This window comes from Antechinus flavipes, chromosome 3, assembly GCF_016432865.1.
Source record: "Antechinus flavipes isolate AdamAnt ecotype Samford, QLD, Australia chromosome 3, AdamAnt_v2, whole genome shotgun sequence".
NCBI classification, from domain to species: domain Eukaryota; kingdom Metazoa; phylum Chordata; class Mammalia; order Dasyuromorphia; family Dasyuridae; genus Antechinus; species Antechinus flavipes.
Genome location: NC_067400.1, coordinates 208,208,721 through 208,232,558, shown reverse-complemented (window position 1 = coordinate 208,232,558; position 23,838 = coordinate 208,208,721). Strand labels below are relative to the sequence as shown.

At 34.9% G+C, this 23,838-nt stretch overlaps 1 protein-coding gene across 2 annotated transcripts; it reads left to right on the top strand.

Annotated features, from left to right (window-relative positions):
- The first annotated feature begins 4,347 nt into the window (after positions 1-4,347).
- Positions 4,348-6,770, top strand: TMSB4X (thymosin beta 4 X-linked). Of its 2 annotated transcripts, none has more exons than XM_051984527.1 (3): positions 4,348-4,463; positions 5,723-5,836; positions 6,267-6,770. In XM_051984527.1, the coding sequence occupies exons 2-3, from the start codon at positions 5,737-5,739 to the stop codon at positions 6,299-6,301; spliced, it is 135 nt and encodes a 44-aa protein (XP_051840487.1). In that variant the 5' UTR covers positions 4,348-4,463; positions 5,723-5,736; the 3' UTR covers positions 6,302-6,770. The 2 variants fall into 2 exon arrangements, with proteins under 2 accessions (XP_051840487.1, XP_051840488.1); XM_051984528.1 differs by lacking the exon at positions 4,348-4,463 and adding an exon at positions 4,507-4,531.
- Positions 6,771-23,838: the final 17,068 nt, after the last annotated feature.

Here is a 23,838-nt window from a genome sequence, read left to right as displayed (position 1 = left end):
TTGCATCATGTAGGTAGGACCCATCTTGTTTCTAGAAAAATGAACTAATATAAAGGTTCTCTAATTTGGAGGATCATCAATACAACCCCTATATATACATATATAGGGGTTGATGGGGCTAACTGAAATATATATACTGAAATACATATATTTCAGTATATATATTTCAGTTAGCCCCATCAACACTTTATCAATCTGTTGTTTATAAGAAGAGAACTGATAGCTTTATCCCAGAGAAACAACATTAGTTATTTGACAGTATTCTCCAAATATTAGGCTAAGATATATTTCATCTACATCTTCCCTGAAAGAGAATAATAATAATGACATTAAGTATAATTATTAGCCTTTGAGCAGAGATCTCAAAATTTTTAGGTTCAGGATCTTTTTACTCTGTTAAAAATTACTGAGGCCCTCCTTTCCAAAGAGAGCTTTTGTTTTTGTAGGTTATTGTATCTATCAACCATTATCACATAAGAAATAAAAATACATATTAGTATTATTATGAAAATAGTTTTAACATCATAAATTTCCTAAGATAGTTTCAAGGACTCAACCACACTGTGAGAACTGTATAAAAAGTGCTTTCACACTATCACTGAGAGGCAGGTGGGAATTAGATAATGCAAATAATATTACTCCTATTGTAGAGATGAAAAATATATGGCACAATTCTGCCTTCAGAGATTTTTATCCCTTTTTGAAGGGTTAAAACTAACATATGAAACAACTGCAAAGCAAAAAATAAAAATATTAAACTGGGATAGTGTGAAATACAAGCCCAATAAAAGGTCAGAGAAGGGAGAGATCAAAGTGGTCTGGGGTTGTCATATAGTTACTACTATAATTTTGGAAAAAAAACAAATCAGGATGCAACTTCTGGAAAAAAATCTGATTTTGCAAAGTCTCTTTTGAAGTCAGAATACCAGATCTATCCTTCTCTAACTATATGATGTTAAGAAAGTCATTTTATACCTTGATTGTCAGTTTACTTTTCTATAAAATGGGGATATACCTATTTATCCTAGCTACTTTGCCTGGAATCAGTGGAGATAACATATTTGAAAGACTTGAAAACATATCTAAGTTACATTGCAGAAAAGGGATGGAATGCCAGTGTATTGTTGGAAATAAAAATACACAGGTTAGGCAGGGCAAGATTACAGAACACCCCAAAAACAAGCCTAGGAATTTAAACCTGCTATGGTAGAGAAAAGAGGATCACCACATGTAAATGAATTAACAAAGCAAAAGGCATTCCCCTCAAGAAATTTACAATCCATTTCACTGATTTCTACTGACAAAATACTAAACATGAATACCCATCAACATCTGAAAAATCATTTACATATATTGAAATATCTAGGATTGTTGAAATAATAATACCATAGCAAAAACTCTACTAACTAGTGCTAAATAGTAGGATAATTACTGCTTGGTAAAAGAGGAGGCAGGGGAGTAGCAAGTATTCTTGTTTCAAACAGAAGGCCTGAGTTCAAATCCTAAAATTTTTGTTGCTTGCCCCCTCCATGACCTTGGGCAAGCTGCTTTTTTCCCTTTCTTGGTTTCAATTCCTTAATTTATAAAATAAAGGGAACTAGACATAATCACTAGAATTAAGGAACTTCAGAAACCATCTAGTTTAACCCCTCCATTTTACAGAAAACTAAACTGAGGACTGGAAAGATTTCTAGCCTTAAGTAGTGGCTTAAGGTCTGCAAGGTGCTTTACAAACATAATCTCAATTGATTGTCATAAAAACTCTGAGAAATAGATGAGACTGTTTATCCCCATTTTACAGTTGAGGAAACTGAGCCAGGCAGTGTGGTTAAGTGATTTGTTAGTATCCCAGCTCATATTTGAACTCAGGTCTTCCTGATTCCATCTAGCATCAGAGATGAATTGAAACCTAGATTATGGGCCACCAAAGTTATTCTAAACCTATGAATATCATTAATTTCAATTTAATTTCCATATTAATCTTAAAATCCTAAATATATTTCTCTTTGATAGCTCAGACTGAAACAATTTCTCCCTTTCTTTTATCTTAGGCATCCTATATTGTGGATGCTCTTTTTATTTCTTTTGTTTCTGCTTCAGTTAGCCCAACCTTTTCAAAGTCCCAGAGTCTCCTAACCAGTTGTCCAGTTAAACATATAAACATTTTTCCCTTTTCCCTCAGAAATGTTGCCCTGTATTACACATAAATACGCAATAATCTTAAGTATGTCTCTGTGTGTGTACATACATAGATATGTATATTTCATTCTTCCAAGATCAGGGACTCCCTGTGAAAGCTGCTGGTTGATAATGATAGAAAAAAGTCTCAAGATATTTCAAAATTTCTGGTCTTTTTCCTGTTCTCTTTTCTAGACATGCTGTCTCTACTCTACTAATATACAGAAGGAGAAAAAAAAAAAAAAAAGCCTGAGAGACAAAAGGCAGAAATAACCCTGTGCTGATTCAACTGGAATCCAATTTGTGGAATTTCTTTTGTCCCCAAACTTCTTTTCTCCAATGGGAAAGAAATTAAGAGCCTGGGAAGAAAAGACATGTTTAATGATCAGATCCTCCTTGGAGGAAATGAAATTACTGGGGCCCAAGGAAGTAAGAGTGTCCTTTTAACTGCTGTCAGCTGAAAGCTACAGAAAATCCCACCCTCCAGGATATGATCTTTTTGTTTTTAACATTATTTCTAGCATAAACTATAGAAATAGAATCCTGGAGTGTTTTATTTGAAGGAAAATAAAGATATTGCCCTTTCAAAATTATAAAAGCAAATTAAAAAAAAAAAAAAAAAGAAAGAAAAGGAACAGTGATACCATTTGAAAGGGGAGGGGGGGCAGGGAAGGTACCTAACATGGCTGTAATATGTAAAACAGAGCAATAATTACAGAAGAAGGAAATTGGCTCCTTTCTTCCCCTTTCTTCCCGAGGAAAAAGGAAGTCAATTAGATAATGAAATAAAGTAGAACTGACTTCTAGTTGATGCGTATATACATACATACATATATATCTACAAAGGCACATGTGTAACATTTTAGTGATACACTATAAATTTATGTAATTTTTAATTGATTTCAGAACATTCCTACTCAGGATATGGAGGGTATGTAATGAATGGATATTTTGAAAACTGCTCTGCGTTCTCTAAGAAAGAAAAATATTAATCCCAACTACAAAAAGGTCTTTAAAAAAGATAATCAATGAATTCTGATATTGAGTACAATGGACGATTCACAAAACAGTTATTTACAATTTCAAGGTGAAGGTAGTACTCACAAAATTGGGTGAATTGTACAATTCAAGTTCCAAACGCCCCCAGAATCAAAATTAATTCAAGGTGAACTATGAATTGATAATAAATAGAAAACATTAATGCACTCGGACTGTCTTCAAAAACTTAGTGTGGAAAACATGGCTTTTTTGAAAGATAAAGCTCATTAAAAAAATCTTCACAGAAATCTTTCTAAATCTCACGTGTTCAAGAATACTCACTGGGATAAAATAATTGCATTCATTTGGGATTTCAAATCCAGTATTTATCAAATATCCAAGGAGGCCATCTAGGCAGTTTTTTAGGTAGAAAAATGAGGCAAATTTTAGTTTAAAAAAAAAAAAAATGAAGCAACTTCCTGTTTTTCCCCAACTCACTGCAGTTTTTACCCTGTAGAAACCTACACCCAAGTTAAGTATGTTTAAGTTATAAGCTTCTAGAAGTCCATTAGAAGCAAGGGAATAAGAGATTCCAATAGAATAACTAATACCCTCTTTGCTACTCTTTTGGGTGCCCACCGTTCGGCTCAGGTCAGCGGAGTAAGAATTAAATAGAAGACAAAGAAAGAGGATGGGTGGGGTAAGCCTTAGTGCTCGCCACTCGAGAGGTATGGAAGCTGAGTCACAGAAAGCCCATACATTCCGCTTTCCGCAGTATTAGTGAGGCCGGTCGACGTAACACCTTCTGGGTTTTCTGGATTTCTGCCTAAAGACAATGCCAATTTTCAAAGGGAATGGTCGCGTGTCGTGTCCCAGGTAGTACAGACCCCCCAGACAACGTGCATCTGGGAAGTGGGCAATCACATTTTCAAATAAATGCACCTTTAAATAGAGACAGTACGAGTCTAGGCAGCGTAGTGTAAAAAGAAAGAATGCTGCTTAATTCGATTCCTTTTCACCTCTCTCGGTCTTCCAGTATTTTTAAAGTATTTTCCGGGCGTCTACATGGGTGTCTGTGTGGGTGTGTATTGGATTTTTTTTTCCTTCTCCTTTTTCCAAAGCTGAACTATTCCAATCTAGAGAAAGCAAAGTAGTGCAAGCAGAGAAAGAGTTAAATCAGCCTCTCTATGACATCAGCCTCATTTGCATAGGAGGGAGGATATAGCTGCTCCGCAGCGCTCTTTACGCTACAGTTCGGAGCTGCCGCCTTGGAGATCTGACTTACTGGTGCGCCCTGCCCATCACTGGTGAGGATCCCGCTCCTATTTCTCTTTTCTTCCCTTTTCCCTTGTTTGAGCATCTCTAGACTTAAAAAGCAAGTAGTTTTTTGTTTGTTTTGGGGGGGAGAGACAGTAACACAAAACCCCAAATTAGACTCTTGGATGGCGTCAATCCTTTGCTTTGGGGATGCCCAAATCCTCCCAGCTGCTCCCTTAAAGTTTAGAATTTCGGACGCGTTTTACCCCAGCGAGAGCGATCCTAAACTGGTCCTTGTGGCCGCTGCTTCCAGGGATGGCTTAGACCCACCCTTGCTTCCTTTGTTTCGGTTAGACCGGAATCTGGGGCTCCTGCGCCCCTTGGAACGCGTAGCCTCAGCTCAATTAAAATCTTGGGCTGCGCTCTTTATGTTTTCGAGGCGGTTAGAACTCGGGAGGTAGGGAATGCCACCCCCAGATGCATGCTTCGTTTTTTAAATGTTAAGAGCTTGCAAATTAGAGCGAGAAAAGGGAAGGCAGCCTTGCTAATTTGCAGTGTGGCTGAGACTGAATGGTTCTGGGCGGTGGCGGGAGGAGGAGGAGGGAAGGAGGGAGGGAAACCGCTTCCCGGGTCTTTAAAATTCGGGCAACGTTGTGTCTTTTCTGACTGCATTGTTAAGCAAGAGAAAGCGGGGAGGAGGAGGTGGTGGTGGTGAACAGTTAAGGGCGGTGGTTTGAGCTTCCTCTGACTGCAGCTCTTTGTGAGGGGGGGAGGGAGGGAAGAATGCAGGACTCCTTCCAAATCTTAACCGAGATTGCAAACGGAGTGGAAGCATTTCTCCTGCCCTGCAACATATGCAATTAAAAAAAATCCTTCAGCATTGTCATTATTTTAAAAAAATATATTAATTTTTGATGGTCTTTTTTGATCGTAGGGAGAGTTCTACCAATTGTTCTTAACAGATCCCGCCTTAAACCTGGGGTGGTTTTTTTAATACAATTTTTTTTTATTGCATTTAACCAGATTGTATTTGGTTGAGCTCTTACTATGTAATTTGAATCTCCCACTTTTAAAGGAAGTGCCCTTGATAAATAATACCCCCTCTTTTTTTCCCCCCACCTCTACTCAACTTAGAAATAATAGGGGTTGGCTGTTTAGTCTCCTAAGAAAGGGGAAGATACTCAATTGCATCGAATAAAAGAGGAAGGGGGGGTGGAATTACTGCTGGCTTGGAGCCTCTGCGGAAGAACGCTAAGAGAGTGGGTGGGTGGTGGATTTCTCACCAAAAGCTGTTTTCCTTTGTATGCAGCTTAATCTGCAAAAATGTCTGACAAACCAGATATGGCTGAGATTCAGAAATTCGATAAGTCTAAATTGAAGAAGACAGAAACACAAGAGAAAAATCCACTGCCTTCAAAAGAAAGTAAGCTGCCTGTCTTTCCCCCCCACCCTCCCCACCACTTCCAACTGCAACCCCAACCCCCAATTCCCCAGCACACAGATCTTGCAACTGAGAGAAAAGACTTAGGCGGGAGGGGCTGTGGCTGGCTGGGTGGATGGATAGGAGGGAGGGGCTGAAGGAGGAGGGAGAAGAATGAAAGGCAGGAAACATTTGCGCACTTAAAATAAGAGGACTTTAAATAAAAGTATTAAAATCATGATATTTCTCGAGATTTTATAGGGGGTTCAAGTACAATGTAGCCATCAAAGAGAACTAGGTTATTTAGGAGAATCTTAAATGAGGGGAAAAAACCTATTCATCAGGTTTCAACCTGTTTTCTATAACTGGATTCCTAATGATTATCTTTTTTTGTGTGTTTGTGTTTTTTGTATGTTTTTGTTTTGTTTTTTAGCAATTGAACAGGAGAAGCAAGCGGGTGAATCGTAATGAAATCTGCCCTGCCAATATGCACTGTACATTCCACAAGCATTGCCTTCTTAATTTTACTTCTTTTAGCTGTTTAACTTTGTAAGATGCAAAGAGGTTGGATAAAGTTTAAATGACTGTGCTGCCCCTTTCAACATCAAAAGAATAAAGAACTACTGACACTGAATTGAATTGAAGGCCCAGCCGGCTGCCTCTTTCCATCTGCCTGTCCTGGCTAGTTTGGGTCCTGGTGGCATTTAAAAAAAAATTTTTTTTTTTTTTTTTTTTAAGAGCTTGCATGTTGGTGAAAAGAAGAACTCGGGTGCGACTACAGTAAATCTAGTTAACAGTAAAATGCAAAGCTGTACCAAGGTCCTGGCAAGCTGTAAAATGCAGTTAATCAGTGCCATTTTTTTTTTTTTTGTTCAATGATTTTAATTATTGGAATGCACAATTTTTTTAATATGCAAATAAAAAGTTTTAAAATCTGGCTGGTATTGATTGCTGTGTAATCTTTGGAAGATCAGTGTTGCAAGAAGAAACCTTGAGGGTCTGTCAGTGACTCCACAATGGTAGGGGGGTTCCTTTGGAAAAAGCAATAAATACTCCTCAAAATTGGTTTTTCTATGTTGGGTATATCCTATTGCAGGATAAGAATTTTCATCCCGATTATGTAAAATGTATATATGTGACTAGCATTCTGTACTAGTTACTCATGACTTTGTTTTCTTAGATTTACTTTTATTAAGAATTTGCTTTTATTTACCTGTGATGATCGTGTTAAAATATTGTGGAAGGAAACTGCTATGTCCACATTTTGGGATTCTTTTTGTATGACCTCACTGGAGATTAGTCGGCAACTTAAATGAGCACTTCATAAAACTAATCAATTAATGGCATTTGTGCAAATCGAGCCTGTATGAGAATTTTATATCTAGTAGCAGAGAGGTTATACATGTGCTTTCACCATATTTGTTGGCCTAATTTCTATTGAATGGTAAAATTATCTTTTTTTCCCAAGTAACAATTGTGATTTTAAAAGTTCACTGTTAAAAAAAAATTCATTGTACCATCTTGTATTAATTTGCATAATAAACCTTGATGGACTAAAAGTAGAGTAGCTGGCAATTTTGAGTGACATTTAATTTCTTTAGCTTATAATAGGATTCAAATTTCACTTGAGCTTTTATTCTTGGTTAGAGTTCTTAAATTAGTCTCCGGTGTAATTTTGTCTTTAATGGCACATAGGCAATTCTAGGAGAATCTCCTTTTCCCCGAGGTATCTGTTAGGAAAATAGAAATGGAACATAATTTAAAAGTACTTTTTCAGGAAAATGAAATCTTTAGGGTGTGGCCATCTTTAAAAAATTTTTTATTGGGGTCAAAAGGGCAACAGCTTTGTAATTGTCTATTTAACTAAGGCAGATAAAAGAGTTTGTATAATCCTTGGAAGCAAAAAATAAATGCTAGTTAAACTTAAAGAAACCCGGAATGAAAATTTTTTTCAAAGTCAGTAATAGGTTCTAGATTTTTCTGAAGACAACTTTTGAGTCTTAATGCAAATAGTGGAAGAAGAGGGGATGTGGATTGGTAGATTTCATTTCCTTCAGTCGCTGACTTTGAAAAAGGTACAGGAAACCATTGAGCTGCGGTTTTAGGTTTTATAAAAAAACAAGTTGATAATCAGGGTGAAAGGGTATTAATGTGGGAGGGTGGATAAACTAAGTGACTAAAACCCAAAGTGACAGCATTTGTAAAGTAAAAGATGAACCAGTAAATATAGGATTGGATTGCTATGTTCCATTACATGAAGCAGACCTAAAGAAAAAATGATTTGTCTAGAATATGTTTGGTTTGCAGTGGTGCAAGTAAAAGATAATGCTTACCAAGGAGTCTCACACTTTACAAGGATAGCTAAGATGAAAAGATCCCCATACTGGATAGTTTGAAACATGTAAAAACCAAGCATGTTTATATATGTGTGTGTGTATATGTAAACATTTAACTGCATGATCATATCTTAGGTATGCTTATGCCAAAAAAGCAGAAGGCGAAATTAATTTTTTCTTATTTTTTGCAGAAGGCAAAATTGGCATCGCATGGGGGAGGGGAATGATTCATGAAATTAGTAATGAAATATAGGACCTTTAAAGGAAAGGGGGAGGGCAATGTCAAAATCTACTGCAATATAGATTTAAAGTTGTCAGGTCCAGAGGCAACTAGATGGTGCAATGAGTAGAGCATCAGCTCTGAAATAGGTGGACCTGAATTCAAATTCAGCCTCAGATGCCTATCAATTACTAGCTGTGTGACAGTGAACAAGTAACTTAATTCCAGTTGCTTCACCATAAAACACAGAAAAAAAAAATTTGTTGAGTTCTGTGTTAAAAGGATGAGAGGGATTTTGTTATGTATTAATAACAAACAAGAAATAGAAATAATAATATGATTGCAGATATAAAGTAAAAATATTTGACTAGTAGGAAAATCAACTAGACTTAGAAAAACGAAGATATTAATGATTAGTAATGTTGGCACTCACTGGGTTTGGAGGAGTAGGATTAGATAGGAGACTACTCATAAATGGGGAATGCAGAACTTTTTTAAGATCAGACAATTCAGTCTTAAGGACTTCTGAATTCATTAAGAAAAATTAAAAGTAAAAATGGGACAAAGAGGAAGGAGGAAGAGGAAGCGGTCTGAACACTAAAGGACAATCTGAGACAGCAATGTTTATTTTCTTAAAATCATATTTCTCATGCTTCATCCCAATTTATTTTATGCAGTCCCCAGTTTATTTACTGACTGATTTATGACATAACTACCTTTCCAAAGTATAAAAGGAAAATTAATAATAGCCCTATTTATGGATTTATGAGGTTTACATTGATGCTATCAAAATAGTTCATTTTTAATCTGAAATTATAGTCCATTTCCCACCCCATTCCACCTCCACATACACATTCTTTAAAGCATACTTGGAGCAGAGATATATTTGAAAGCTATTTTTAAACAATGTTGAATGTACAAAGTACTACTTCCCTAATAAGCTTTACTTCCTTCTTCCTATTTAGAAATCAATATCAAAAAACTACTTCCAACTTTTAAGACATGTTTCTAGTGTGACTTAAAAAAGAAATATATATCCTTTCTAATGCAAAACTTCCTAATTCATTTTCTTTATAGATAATGATGATGGATTAATTCTAGTATTAATCAACTGAAATGTAGAAATGAAAAGGGGGTAATAACAATAATAATAGCTAATATTTGTATAGCACTTACTATGTATGAGGCACTGAGCTAAGAGCTCTACAATTATTATCTCATTAAATCCTTACAACAACCCTGTTCATCTGATGGCAAATCCAGCAGCATTCTCTTTCAACATTGCTTTAATTATTTTCACTCTTAACTAGCTTGAGGCAAATGGGACTTCGGCTCAGGGTGCTAGCATCTAAGATACACTTCTCCTCTGATAAGCACAGAGATATCTGCATCTTGTCCAATATCCTCCATTAGACCATGAGACACAGCCCACCCTCTCTGGATTTCTTTCCTCTCCCACTCAGGGTCCTGTTTCCATAGTATGCCCCATGGGGAAAAGAATAAATCAGCTCCCTCTTTGAACCAGACTTCAACATTCAACAGACTATATATTTTTTGCTGTTAATGCCTTCATCCGTCCTTTCCCCCAACTTTCCTGTTTTTGCTACAAGTAAAAACATTTTTAGTAAGAATTCTAGTAAGTGGGTTTGATATTCTGATAGTGTTTAGAGAACTTAAGTGAAGTGAATAGGTAACAGTACAAGAGCAAGGAAAAAAGTCAGTTCTCTAAGTTCACATCCTGCCTTAGACTCTTCCTAACTGACTTTGGGCAAGTCACTTAACCCTATTTTCCTCAGTTTCCTCATTTGTAAAATGAGTTAGAGAAGAAAATGGCAAACTATTCTGTATCATTGCCAAGAAAATATCAAATATGGTCACAAAGTCAGACTTGGTTTAACAGCAAAAGGAGAGATTTTAAAATTCTTAAATGCAAAGAGAAACACTTTTAAAAACATGTATTGGGGGCAAGGAACTGGACCTGTAGTTTCTTTGTCATGGTGTGGAAATTCTTTTCTTTTCTTTTCTTTTTTTTTTTTTTTAATAATTTTTTATTGATAGAATGCATGCCAGGGTAATTTTTTACAGCATTATCCCTTGCATTCACTTCTGTTCCGATTTTTCCCCTCCCTCCCTCCACCCCTTCTCCCCAGATGGCAAGAGTCCTTTACATGTTGAATGGGTTGCAGTATATCCTAGATACAATATATGTGTGCAGAACCAAACAGTTTTCTTGTTGCACAGGGAGAATTGAATTCAGAAAGTATAAATAACCCGGGAGGAAAAACATAAATGCAAGCAGTTTATATTCATTTCCGGTGTTCTTTCTCTGGGTGTAGCTGCTTCTGTCCATCTTTGATCAATTAAGGCTCTCTTTATCGAAGAGGTCCACTTCCATCAGAATACATCCTCAAACAGTATCATTGTTGAGGTATATAATGATCTCCTGGTTCTGCTCATTTCACTCAGCATCAGTTCATGTAAGTCTCGCCAGTCCTCTCTGTATTCATCCTGCTGGTCGTTCCTTACGGAACAATAATATTCCATAACGTTCATATACCACAATTTACTCAACCATTCTCCAATTAATGGACATCCTTTCATTTGGAAATTCTTTTCACTAAAAATTTCCCAAGGCTGCTAAAGTCTAAATGTTTTATCCATAGTCATACAAATAGAGTGTGTTTGAGGCAAGAGTGCAGGTTTTCCTTATTCCAAGATCAATCATATGCTGCGCTGCTTCTCAAAAGTAAATTACTTACATTTAAAAGTACATATTATTTTTAAATTTTGGTCTGGCACATAGTAGGCTCTTAATAAATATTTATTGATATGGCTTGACAGATTTATCAGTTACTCTCATTTGAATTGATTACTGCTAATATCTACTTTTAATTATTTAATATTTTTATTTCCCTCAATTACACATAAAAACAATTTTCATCATTCATTTTTGAAAAATTTTGAGTTCCAAATTTTCCAACCTTCCCTTTCCCTATCCTTCCCCCTCTCTTTGAAAAGATTATACATGTTCAGTCATGCAAAACTTATTTCCATGTTAGACATGTTGTGAAAGAAAATAGATAAAAAAAATATAAAGCAAAGAAAAAGTATGCTTCAATCTGCATTCCAGACTCCATCAGTTCTTTCTCAGGAGACAGATAGCATTTTTCATTATAAATCCTTCAAAATTGTCTTGGATCATGCTGAAATTATCTAAGTCATTCACATTGATCACTGTACAATATTGCTATTACTATATCCAGTGTTCTCCTGGTTCTGCTCATTTCACTTTGCATCCGTCTTTCCAGGTTTTTCTGAGAGCATCCTGGTCATCTATTTCGTAAAGCACAATCCATCACAGTATTCCATCACAATCATATACAACAATTAGTTCAGTCATTTCCTAATTGATGTATATCCCCTCATTTTCCATTCTTTACCATCATATAATTAGCTGTTTTTAAACAATAATATTGACTCAAAGATGCCCTCCCCCCTTTTTTAACTCAGTATGGGAAAACTCCAAAATAAATGGGACATTTAGAGTGAATTTAAATTTTCAATATGCTGGTTTGGGGGTGAGAGAGTGAGAATGAGGAAGGAGGGGTGAGAATTGTTTGTGGGTTCAGTTTTTTTTAAAGAAGTTTTAAAATTATAATCCTTCCCCCTACCCCAGCCCCTTAATTTAGCATTAATGATTCCAAATGTGCCTGTCACAATGCTGTGGAATTTCCCCTTAAAAAAATGTCCAAAAAAAATTCAAGTAATTCCTTCTAGATGTATAATCACCATATTCAACCAACATGGGAGAATATGTACTAATTTTTAAATCCTGAAGTGTAATGCCCAGAGTCAAAAGAAAAGAATCCTCTACTCTAGCTAACCAAAGCTATTTTATATTGTCTGGTGTGGATTTTCACTATGAGCTTTTATATCACAAAAACTGGCAAATGCCATTCATTAGGACTTTATTTATTGTTTTGTTGATTAGCCTTAAGAAGTGATAGAGAAAATGTTAAAAATGCAGATTAAACTTTAAATTATAGTGATTTTTTTTTCTTCTGGAGAACCAGTTGAAAAACATTTACCAGCACATTTCTTTCCTTGACATAGATTCTAATGGCAACAGAAATATCTGAGGATGAGGCAATATACAAGAAATTCATCTCACCCGTAGGACCCAAAATAGAATTTGTGGATTGAGGCATTTCTTTTCAGAAAGAATATGGGGAGGAAAGGGCCCTAAAGATATATATTCTGTTCTTGGCTTTTCTAAGTCTCAGTTTCCTCAGTTGCAAAATGAAAAAGTTGGATTAGGTAATCTCCTAAATCTCTTACAGATCTAACATATGATTATTTCAGGGAACTATGTTATTATTTGAGTTAGTTACCGACTACCATAGCCACTACTAGATTTTCAGAACAACATTTCTTATTGCTACATTCTATGGGCTTTCTTCAACTTGTCTTCTACCCTGGACTAATAATCAACTATAACTCAAGGACAGAAGAGCTGTGTCTCATACATTCGATTCCTTCATAACACCCATTGCAGTATGAAACAAAGCACTCCTTATTTGAGTACTTGTCACATCACAATTGTTTTTAGGGTGACCAGGCTTTAGGTTTTAACAGAGATCACTAGCGATAATTGGTTTGTGAACTATATTCATAAGGCAGTTTGAGCTATTACAGTCACATATCACCAGTAAGCAGGAAATTATGCATTTCCTCATTTCTACACTGAGGCCTGCAGAAGTGTGATACCCAAGCTAACCAGCTGTCTGTCTGCTTCTCTGAGAGCAGTTTCCAAACTAGAATTGAAAATGGCTAATAATTTCCTTAGTATAAAAATTGTTATTGCACCCCCCACACTCACCTCCCTCCCCCCCAATTTAGTTTAATTAAAAGTTATCATAAAATAATGGATTATGACTGTTTTCAGTTCTTTGGGATTTGGTGCTTTTGCTTATGAATTAACATGTTCATTATGAAGATAATGAAAGATATGAAGTTGCTATGTGGCTAATCACCCAATAAACTAAGAGTATCCAAAAGACTTTTCTAGCAGAACTATTCATATATTTTTAAACGACCTCTCACTAGAATAGGCTGCCTTCTTATTCAGGCCTAGGTCAAACTGACAAAATGAATTACTAATCTTGACTTTGCAAGGTTTATAATTTGGTTTTGTTGTTGTTTTTAATACTTTAATAATCTAGTGGACTACATCTCATCATGTAATCCCATGCAGTATTTAGGAGTGACCAACTATTAACCCATTTCTTGTTATTTGACCTTCCCATTGCTTTCTCTTTATTTCTCTTTGAAGGAATAGGCTGCAGCCTACTTGTACCCCTCACGTGTCTCTTCAGTGATCTTTGCATTTCCCACAACTTTGATTTATTATAGATCATAGTTTTTCAAAATTTACAAACATGATGAGATTTTGTTTTATCTTATATTCATTCTTCTTTATCGCTGGCTTAATTTTGACTTCTTCCTACCCTAATCCTATTTTTCTTTGCTATATTTAACATTTAGAGAAAGCAGAATTTTACTCAAGGCAAAAGTATTTTTGTTTATTTTAATGCATTTATCACAAGTTTAATGGCTAAGTCAAGAAGCATTTATTGTATAGTCTACTAAGGGACAAAGATAGTATTATGCACAAGGATGGAGAGAGAGGAGAGGAAAGGAAAGAGAAGAAGAAAGGAGAGGAGAAAGAGGAGAGAGAAGGAGAAAAAAGAAAAAGAGAGAGAGAAGGAAGGAAGGAGAGAGAGGGACAGGAAGAGAGAACAGGGATTATCTTTAAAAATCTTATCTATAAAATGAGGAAAACAATAGGACCAACCACCCAGAGTAGTCGTGAGGAACAAATGAAATATTTGTAAAACTTTATAAACTTCAAGAACTTTAAAATGCTATGTGAATTCTACTTATTATTATTATTATTGAAAATTGTCTGCCCCAGTTGTGCTAAGAACTTTATCATTATAGCCTATGAAAGGCATAGGTGGTATTGAACAAATATTGCCATTATATAAGGAAATAGTGCTGGATTTGGAACAAAAGGACTTTCATTTAAATCCCAACATTGCCCCTTGCTACCTGTGTGAACCGGTAAGACACAGTTCATCTATCTGGTGACATTTTCATTTCTTCATTGTTAAATACAAAGCTTGGACTGGATGATCTCAGACACTGATTCTGAGTTTGTAGTCTGGATCAGTGGTTCTAGAGTTGTTGTTGTTTTTGTTTTTGTTTGTTTGTTTGTTTTGTAATTGCAAACTCCATCCTTTTAATTTTTTTTTATTATAGCTTTTTATTTACAAGTTATATGCATGGGTAAACTGAACAGCATTGACAATTGTCAAAACTTCAATTCCAATTTTTCCCTTCCGGAATTCCCCCTATCTCCTCCCCTAGATGGCAGGTTGACCAATACATGTTAAATATGTTAAAGTATAAATTAAATACAATATAAGTATATATGTCCAAACAGTTATTTTGCTGTACAAAAAAGAATCGGACTCTGAAATATTGTACAATTAGCCAGTGAAGGAAATCCAAAATGCAGGCAGACAAAAATATAGGGATTGGGAATTCTATGTAATGGTTCATAGTCATCTCCCAGAGTTCTTTCGCTGGATGTAGCTGGTTCAATTCATTACTGCTTTATTGGAACTGATTTAAACCCCATCCTTAAAAAACAAAAAAACAAAAAAAACAACAACAACAACAACAAAAAAAAAAAAACACTTCAACAAAATGCTTGCAATAAAATTTTCTAAAAGGATATTTTGTAAATGCCTATTACTAAATGCATCATATAAGCTATGCCACTAACTCCTGTGAAGTGGAAAGAATATATACACTCATATATAGGCTTTTTTTTTTTTTTAAATTTGTGGATCTTCTTGGCCCTTCTGCTCCACAGGAATGGAATGTAGTTTGAGAAACATGAGTCCAGGTGATGAGGAATGCTTCTTGCTCTTTTGGAAAGAAAACAACAAATGAGCATTTGTTTATGTATGATAATTTATATTTTTATAGCACTTTAAAATTCACAAGAAATAACACAAAAAAGTTGTGATTTCTTAAGTGTAAGTAGATAGTCTTCTACCAAAGCTGACTGAAACCCCTCTGGTACACAGAAGTTGGTCTTTTGGAGTTGTTTTGGCTAAAAAAAAAAAAAAAAAATCATCAACCTGATGCTTATCTGATGACAAGCAGGCTATTTCCCATCAACTTAGCAAGGCCTGCCTCAGCTTGTATTCTGTTGGGATAGCCTTTAAGAATTCAATTTTTTTTTTCAAACTCCCTAATATATTGTACTGTACATTGTGCTGCATGACCTCTACTTTAGTACAACTGCATAATTTATGAATATTCAAGTAAATCAAGATCTAAACCTGACAACTGCTGAGTTAGAGTTTCAAATGTAGTAAGTTTTTTTTTTTTTTTTGAATTGACCTTTTTTTCTAGAAATGGAGTGTTTTTAACAAAAGCATTTTTGTTCAATTCAATCCAATTCCAGAAACATTTTATTAAGTCTTCAAAAACTTAGTTTTATTTATTTGTTTTTACCTTTCATGACAGTGCTTTAAGGAACTGGAAATTGACTGGGATGTCTACCAATTGGGGAATGGCTGAATAAGTTATGGTATGTGAATGTAATGGAATATCATTGTTGTGTAAGAAATGATGAGCAGGCTGATTTTAGAAAAGCCAGGAAAGACTTACATGAACTGATGCTGAGTGAAGTGAGCAGAACCAGGAGAACATTGTACACAGTAACACTAAAATTATGTGATGATCTACTTGGCTTTTCTTAACAATGGAGTGATTCAAGGCAATTCTGCCAAGTTAGAGAAGCCACCCCAAATTTCATAGGGACTATTTGTGTCCAATCTTCATCAGAACATTCCATGCTTGTATTGGTCTGATCAGTTGCAATCAGACACACTCTAATTTGATTCTAACATAGTGATTTGAGAATGATGGACAACAACCAACTAACTAATCAATAGACTTGGGATGGAAAAGGTCACCTGCATCCAGAGTAAGAAATATAGAGATTAAATATGGATTGAAGCATAGAATCTTCACTTTTTGTTTTCTTTCTCACATTTTTTCTTGCATTGATTTTTCTTGCATAACATGATAAATATGGAAATATATTTAAAAGAATTGCAGATATTTAACATATATCTGTCTTGGGGGGGAGGAAAGGGAAGGAGGGAGAAAAATTTGGAAAATAAAGTCTTACAAAAATGAATGTTAAAAATTATATTTACATGTATTTGAAAAAATAAAATGCTATTGAATTTTTTTTTAAAGAGAGAGTACTTTAAGATAATTGTATAAATATGTATGCTTATATTGGATTTACATATATTTTCACCATGATTAACATATTGGATTACTTGCTATCTAGGAAAGGGGGTGGAGTAGAGGTGGGGTAATTGGAACACAAGATTTTGCAAGGGTCAATGGCAAAAAATTATCTTTGCATATGCTTTGAAAATAAAAAGCTTCAATAAAAAAGAGAGTATTTTAAGGAAGGAACCAAATATAAGTAGACTCTGAAAAAGACAGGCTTGGGGAAGAAACAGAGACAGGGCAGTATTAGTGCCTGTTGAGGGGAGAACAGTACTTCTTGGTGGTTCTCGTGCTTGTATGGTATCTTGGAGGAGCAGATGGCACCTATATGGTCACAGCTGCAGATGAATGAATTGCACTCATTGCTTTTGCTTGATAGTTGTAGGAATAATGTTTGGTACAGGCAGAGGGGACACTTAAGAGCTGAATTTTGAAGAGAATTAGGATATGAATGAGGAATGAGAACATTTCAGGCATTTTTAAGTTGGTTGGTTTAGACAAAGTACAGTGTGTGAGGTAGGAGTTATATTGAAACCATCATAGAAAGACAGGCTAGAGCAAGATTGTTAAGGGCATTACCTTTGAAAGAGAGGACTGTAACTGATCCTGTCAGTGATAGAGGGACACCCGAGTTTTTCAAGTAGGTGAGTTAGATCTGAGCTGGAGGAAATCACCTGGGTAGCTGAGCAGAGGATGGATTGCAGTGAGAAGAGGCTAAATGAGGCATGACCAATAAGGAAGTTATTGCAATAATCCAGGTGAGAGTTGATGAGTGCCTGAACCAGAATGGATGTGGTATAAATAGAAAGAGGACATACTAAAAGAGAAAAATCCATGAGGTTTGCCAAATGTAGGATAGATGGACTAAGGAGGAGTGAGTAGCTGAATATGTCTTTGAAGTTTTGAGCATGAGTGATCAGAAGAATGGCACTGACCTGTTATAGATTTGGAGGTTAGAAGTGATGTAATGAGGGGGATGGATAAATTCTGTTTTGGACATGATGAATTTGGGGTGGCTTTGAGACATCAAGATAGAGATATTTGGTAGGGACTCTGGTTCAGTAAGGAGATGAGAATTGGATTATGTAGATTTGGGAATCATCTCTATGGAGATCAAAAATTAGATAAAAACACAGAGAGACAGAGACAGAGGGACAGAGACACAGAGACACAGAGAGTGCACAGAGAAAAGGTCCCAGTATAAAAACCTGAGGTGTATAAATTTATAATTTCAGAAGAAATCTTGAATATGATGAACACTGAATATCACACAAAATGAAAATGACTATATTTTAACATATAGGAAATAAATAGTTACTGATACAGGAGTCATCAGATTCAGCTGCCTATATAGAATCAATTTACAGACCAGCTGGAAAAAAGGTCAAAATAAACAATAGATAAAAGGACAAAGACAAGAAGACAACACCATGAATAACTGAGATAGCTTTAATATAATCTATTCAAATGAGACTTTGAGAAAAACAACTTTTTTCTTTTTTATTAATTTTTTCAATTAATATTTATTTTCTCTCCATTCTATTTCTCCATACAAACTAGGAAAAAGAAAAAAAAAAGAAGGAAGGAAGGAAGTTAGAAGGAAACTTTGTAATAAATATGCTTAGTCAAGCAAAAATAAATCAATTCCCACATTGGCCATGTCCCAAAATGTGCATCTTATTCTATATATTTTGTCCATTACTTCTCTCATGAGGTTGATAAGAAAAAGAATTTAGAAAGATATAAGAATTCTGATCAATCTAATGACCAACCACAATTCCAGAGAACCAATGATGATACATGATACCAGCCTTCTGATAGAGGAGTGATGGGCTCATGGTGTACTATATGATGCCTCTCTCAAGGCATAACATTTAGTTCCTTAAAAAAAGATACCATATAAAAATATTTTTGTAGCTAGCCACTGTAAGAATTTGTTTTGCTTAAGACTTTCTTTTTCTTTTCTTTTCTTTTTTTTTTTTCAATTGCAGAGATAGGAAGGAGAGAATAGACAAAAGAAAAAAGAAAAAAAAAGAAGGTGATCACTGAAACAAAATTTTAAAATATAAAGAAGAGAACAGAAGGAAAGTCAGAATGACTTACAGATATGCACAAGGAGAGATTTGAAAGTTACATGTTGAATTCATTATTATGAAAAGAAAAGCAAGCTATATATAATAGTCTCAGCTTTATGTATATCCTCATTCTTTGCTACTATGTATATGGGAATGCTACTTTTTTCTTTAGCTTTAAATACCAAATAAAACTTTAAAATAAACTTTTGATATTAAAAAATGAGAAATGGGGAAGGCATTAAATTTGATAATCACTCCAAAAAATATAACCAACATAAAGTGGTTGCCACAATAAAAAGGCCAAAAGAGCTTGAAAATGCTTTGGTTGGCAAACATCTAATGTCTACATTGAGTGAGGAGTCATGGCAGCCAAAGGCATTGCCAGTATGGAATAAAAACTCATTTGTTAACGTAATGGAAGAGGATGAAAGATTATGAGTGGTATTACCTCATACTACAGCAAAAAACAATAAAGGTAAAAATAAACCTATGGGAATTTTATTATAAGACTCAACAGGACCGCATCATACCTAGAACATTCACAGATAAAACTGATAGGACAACACCTAGAAATTGGCATGTTTTGTATAACTTTTTATAACCATCTATTTTCAGAAGTGAAACTTAGACTTCATCTTTTCATTCATGATGTTCTGTGAAGAAGTAAAATGACTCTTAAAGTCTACTTGAGAAGACCAGCCAGATCAGATTGAATAAATCCGTGATGATGAAAATGTTTTGTTTTGTATAGTTGAATTTTGAAACCATTAAGGTTTGATTTTATAATATATCTTTGGAAAAGGAAGAAACCAAAGGAATGAAATTATACATATGTATATAATAGACTAGACTTATAATTTTTTCATTGTAGGAAGCTCTCAGAGCAGATTCACATCTAATATTCAATTTAAAAGTCTTAGGGAACTGACTGAGGCATTGAAGGTTAAAGCACTTTAGCAGGATCACAGAGCCCTTTCTCCTGACTTTGAAGACTATTCTCAGATAGTTTTAGGAAAACTTGGAAAGACTTATATGAATTGGTACAAAGTGAAGTGAGCAGAACCAGGAAAACATTGTACACAATAATAGCAATACTATATGATCATCAACTATGAATTACTTGGCTATCTTGTTATATACAATGATCTAAAACAATTCCAAAAGACTTATGGTGAAAAATACTATTCATTTCCAAAGAAAGAACTTATGAGCTCTCTGCAGATTGAAGTATGCCTTTTCACTTTCTGTTTCTTGCTTTTTTATTGTTTTGTGTTTTTTCTTTCCTGCAACATGGCTAATGTGGAACTATATTTTGCATAACTTTATCATATCTATTGCCTTCTCAACTCATAGGGGGAGGACAAGAAGGGGGTAGAGAATCTAAAACTCAAATATTTTAAAGTGAAAAACATAAATAATTTAAAATACATATTTTAAAAAAAGAGAAAGAAGGAAGGAAGGAAAGAGAGAAAGAAATGAAGGAAGGAAGGAAAGAAGGAAAGAAGGAAGGAAGAAAGGAAGGAAGGAAAAATCTTGTTCTTTATTCATGATGCCATGTTGCCATTTTTAATCCCAAAGGGGCAGTTGAGAGCATTTTTATAACCTCTGATTCATAAGTCCCCTTTTTCATCTTTATAAAATCTTTATAAAAATAAAAATTCAAGATGAAAATAAACTGAAGTCTTATCTTCAGAGTTTAAGATCATACAAGACTCCTTGCTTAACAGAAACACAGAAATAACCATTCTCTGGATCTCCATTGACATAAAATATGGTGAAGAAGATGTAGTGACATTTCCACTAGAGAATAAGGTCCTCCCAATGCTGTTGTTTTTGTGTTGCATTGCACTGTATATTACATCAAATCCAAAATATTATAGGGTCTCCTTAACAAGATCCATGACTACTCCAAAAGAGAACAGTCAAAAAGGAAAAACAAAATGATCAAGAATCACACAGCATGAAAAGGAGTAGATGGGCTGCTATGTGCATTGAGGGAAGGAATACTAGCATTAATGAGATAACAGATCTGTGAAAGAGTGATATGATTGCAATGTACCATGATAGAAAAGGGAAATACAAAGATAAAAATTGAAACTACAGCCTCTGCCCTCCTGGAGAATGTCAACTTCTATTGTTCAAAAAAACCTTGGAAAATATTTGAAATATTAAAGAAAGAAGTTGGAACTTGGAAATGACTACTGTAAAAAGTTTTTTTTTTTTTTTTAAAGTTAAAAAATAGTGATGTTAACAAACCTAGTTAAATCCCAAGTCCCCATACCTGAACTGAAAAGATTAATTTATAAGTTTAGCAATTAATATATGTCAAGAGTTTTTTTTTTTTTTTTTAATCACCTGTCCCACAAAAGGTGATTCTGAAGTTTAGATCTTTGAAATTCCCATGTGTTATTTCCTTTCCCATTCTCTACTGGAAGCTGAAGATCCATTTATTTTTGGAGCTTCCTGGGCATTTGGTTTGACCAATCCCATCTGTGTCTTGACTTCCTGCTATGATTCTGCACACCACAGGTGCTCCTCTTTGGAGCCTTGTTTTGTGTCTCAGTAAATGTGAATAACATAACAACTACTACCAGCGTTCATAAGCAGTGAGGGTTACTTTATTCTCTTACAACATATCTAGATTAAAGCAAAACATTGTAAGCAACTTGTACTTCTTTGGGGAAAGAAATTTGGGCAAATGTTATCTCCCAAATATCTTGGCTGCTATTTTAACCATCACTCCTCCCCTCTTGCTTATTTCCTCCATTGTGATTAAAAAAAAGTAAAATAAAATAAAAAAAAGTGGACCCAGACTCTACCATTCAAAGTGAAAGAAATTCCGTCCAGTTGTGTCTGACTTTTCATGTTTCCATTTGTGGTTTTCTTGGCAGAGATTGGAGTGGTTTGCTATTTCCTTCTTTATCTTATTTTACAGGGGAGGAAACTGAGGCAAACAAGATTGATGACTTGTCCAGAGTCATACAGCTAGCCAGATTTGACTTCATAGAAGATGAGTTTTCCATTTAGTGGAAGCTAAAATTAATGTCAATTATTTATTATATTCCTGAAGCTATTGGGTACATTAGCCAAATGCATGAAATAAAACATTTGAAAGAGAAGGCAAACATGTATATCTATATCTAGATAGGCTAGAGATGTATACTAATGAACACAAATTAACCCTTGAAAATCAATGTTTTCCCCAAGGACTACTTTCCTATACTATACACATGTTGCCCTTGATAGAAACAGGGAAACTCAGAATAGAGATGAGTTTGGGGAGAAGATAATGTATTCTATTTTGGTTACATTGACTTTGAGATATCTATTAGGCTTGCAATTCTAAATGTCCAAGAAAAGTAGTTGATTATCAGCCTGGAGCTCAGGAAAGAGAATAGAGCTATATATACATTCAAAGTGATCTGCATGAGATGATAAATGGATTATGGAATGGAAGCTAATGAAATTACCAACAAAGTGTAGAATGAGAGAAGAGACCCCAAGACAGAGGTGGGATGTCCCCATAGCTGGGCAATGAAATATGGATAATGAAAGGACAAAGGAAACTGAAAAGGAGCAAAAATGTAAGAGAATCAAGAGGTTTATACACAGAATTAAGGGAAACCAGTGCCATGAAAATCACAGAGGAAAAAGTATTAAGAGGAGTGGATGATTAAAGAAGGATAAGGATTGAAGAAAGGCCACAGAACTGGATTAAGAAATAACTTCTCATTTTTGAATTTAGCTGAATGAGAAAGTCAAAAGTCTTTTCGCAAGGGATTAAGAAGTGAATAAGAAAAGAAATGAAGAAAAAGAGTATAGATAAATCTTTAAAAGAGATTTTCTGTGAAAGGAGGGTAAACTGGAAGATGATACCTTGAGGAAATGGGAGGGTCATTTGAGGTTTTTAAAATATGGGAGAGACTTGATAATGTATGTTGGCAGTAGAGAAGGAGCTAGTTGGAAGGGAGAAATTGCAAAGGGAAGGAGGATGATTATAACTATGGAGGCATTCTGCCTGAGGAAAGATCAAGGACACAAGAAAAAGGGGTGTATGGTTGCAGTTGGTCAGTAGGTCATCTTTACTAGTATAACTTCTGAATTTCCTCTTCCAATCTACATGTACACTAGAAACTTTCCAAGGCTAGGCTGACTGCATATCTCACCTGAGGTTTTATGGGTATCCCTGAAGGGTGGGAGGGACCATCTCTAATGATTAGCATCTCAGTGTCACTTACCCAATTAACATCAATTAGCTTTACGGAAGGTATATTTATTTCAATTTGATCTTATGCTGAATTTTAAAAATCAGTTTATTATGATAAATGTTTTGAATTTATGTACAAATCCAGAAAGAAGATTGTGGGGACTGAGTGTGGATCAAACATAGCATTTTCATCTTTTTTATTGTTGTTTGCTTGCATTTTGTTTTCTTTCTCATTTTTTCTTTCCTTTTTGATCTGATTTTTGTCATGCACCATAATTGTGGAAATATATATAGAAGAATTGCACATGTTTAACATATTGGATTACTTGTAGTCTAGGGAAGGGGGTAGGAGGAAGGGAAGGAAAAAATTTGGAACACAAAGTTTTGCAAAGGTGAATGTTGAAAATTATCTATGCATATGTTAATAATTTATAAAAGAAAATCCAATTTAAGTCTTTAAAAAGAGGTGAGAAATGTTTGTAGCAGCCCTTTTTGTATTGAGAAGGAACTAGAAATTGAGTGGATGCCAATCAGTTGAAGAAGGGCTGAATAAGTCATGGCATATGAATGTAATGGAATATTATTGTTCTATAAGAAATGATCAGCAGGATGATTTCAGAAAAGACTGAAAAGACTTACAATGACTGATGCTAAGTGAAGCAAGTAGGGCCAAAAGTACATATACACAGCAACAAGAAGATCATTTGATGATCAACTGTGATGGACTTGGCTATTTCCAACAATGAGATGATTCAGGCCAGTTGCAATAGATTTGTGATAGA

Excerpts from the sequence above, each read along its gene's own strand:
- TMSB4X (XM_051984527.1), top strand. The coding sequence starts at position 5,737 with ATGTCTGACAAACCAGATATGGCTGAGATTCAGAAATTCGATAAGTCT. Across the intron at positions 5,837-6,266 it reads TCCACTGCCTTCAAAAGAAA|CAATTGAACAGGAGAAGCAA; the intron begins GTAAGCTGCCTG and ends TTTGTTTTTTAG.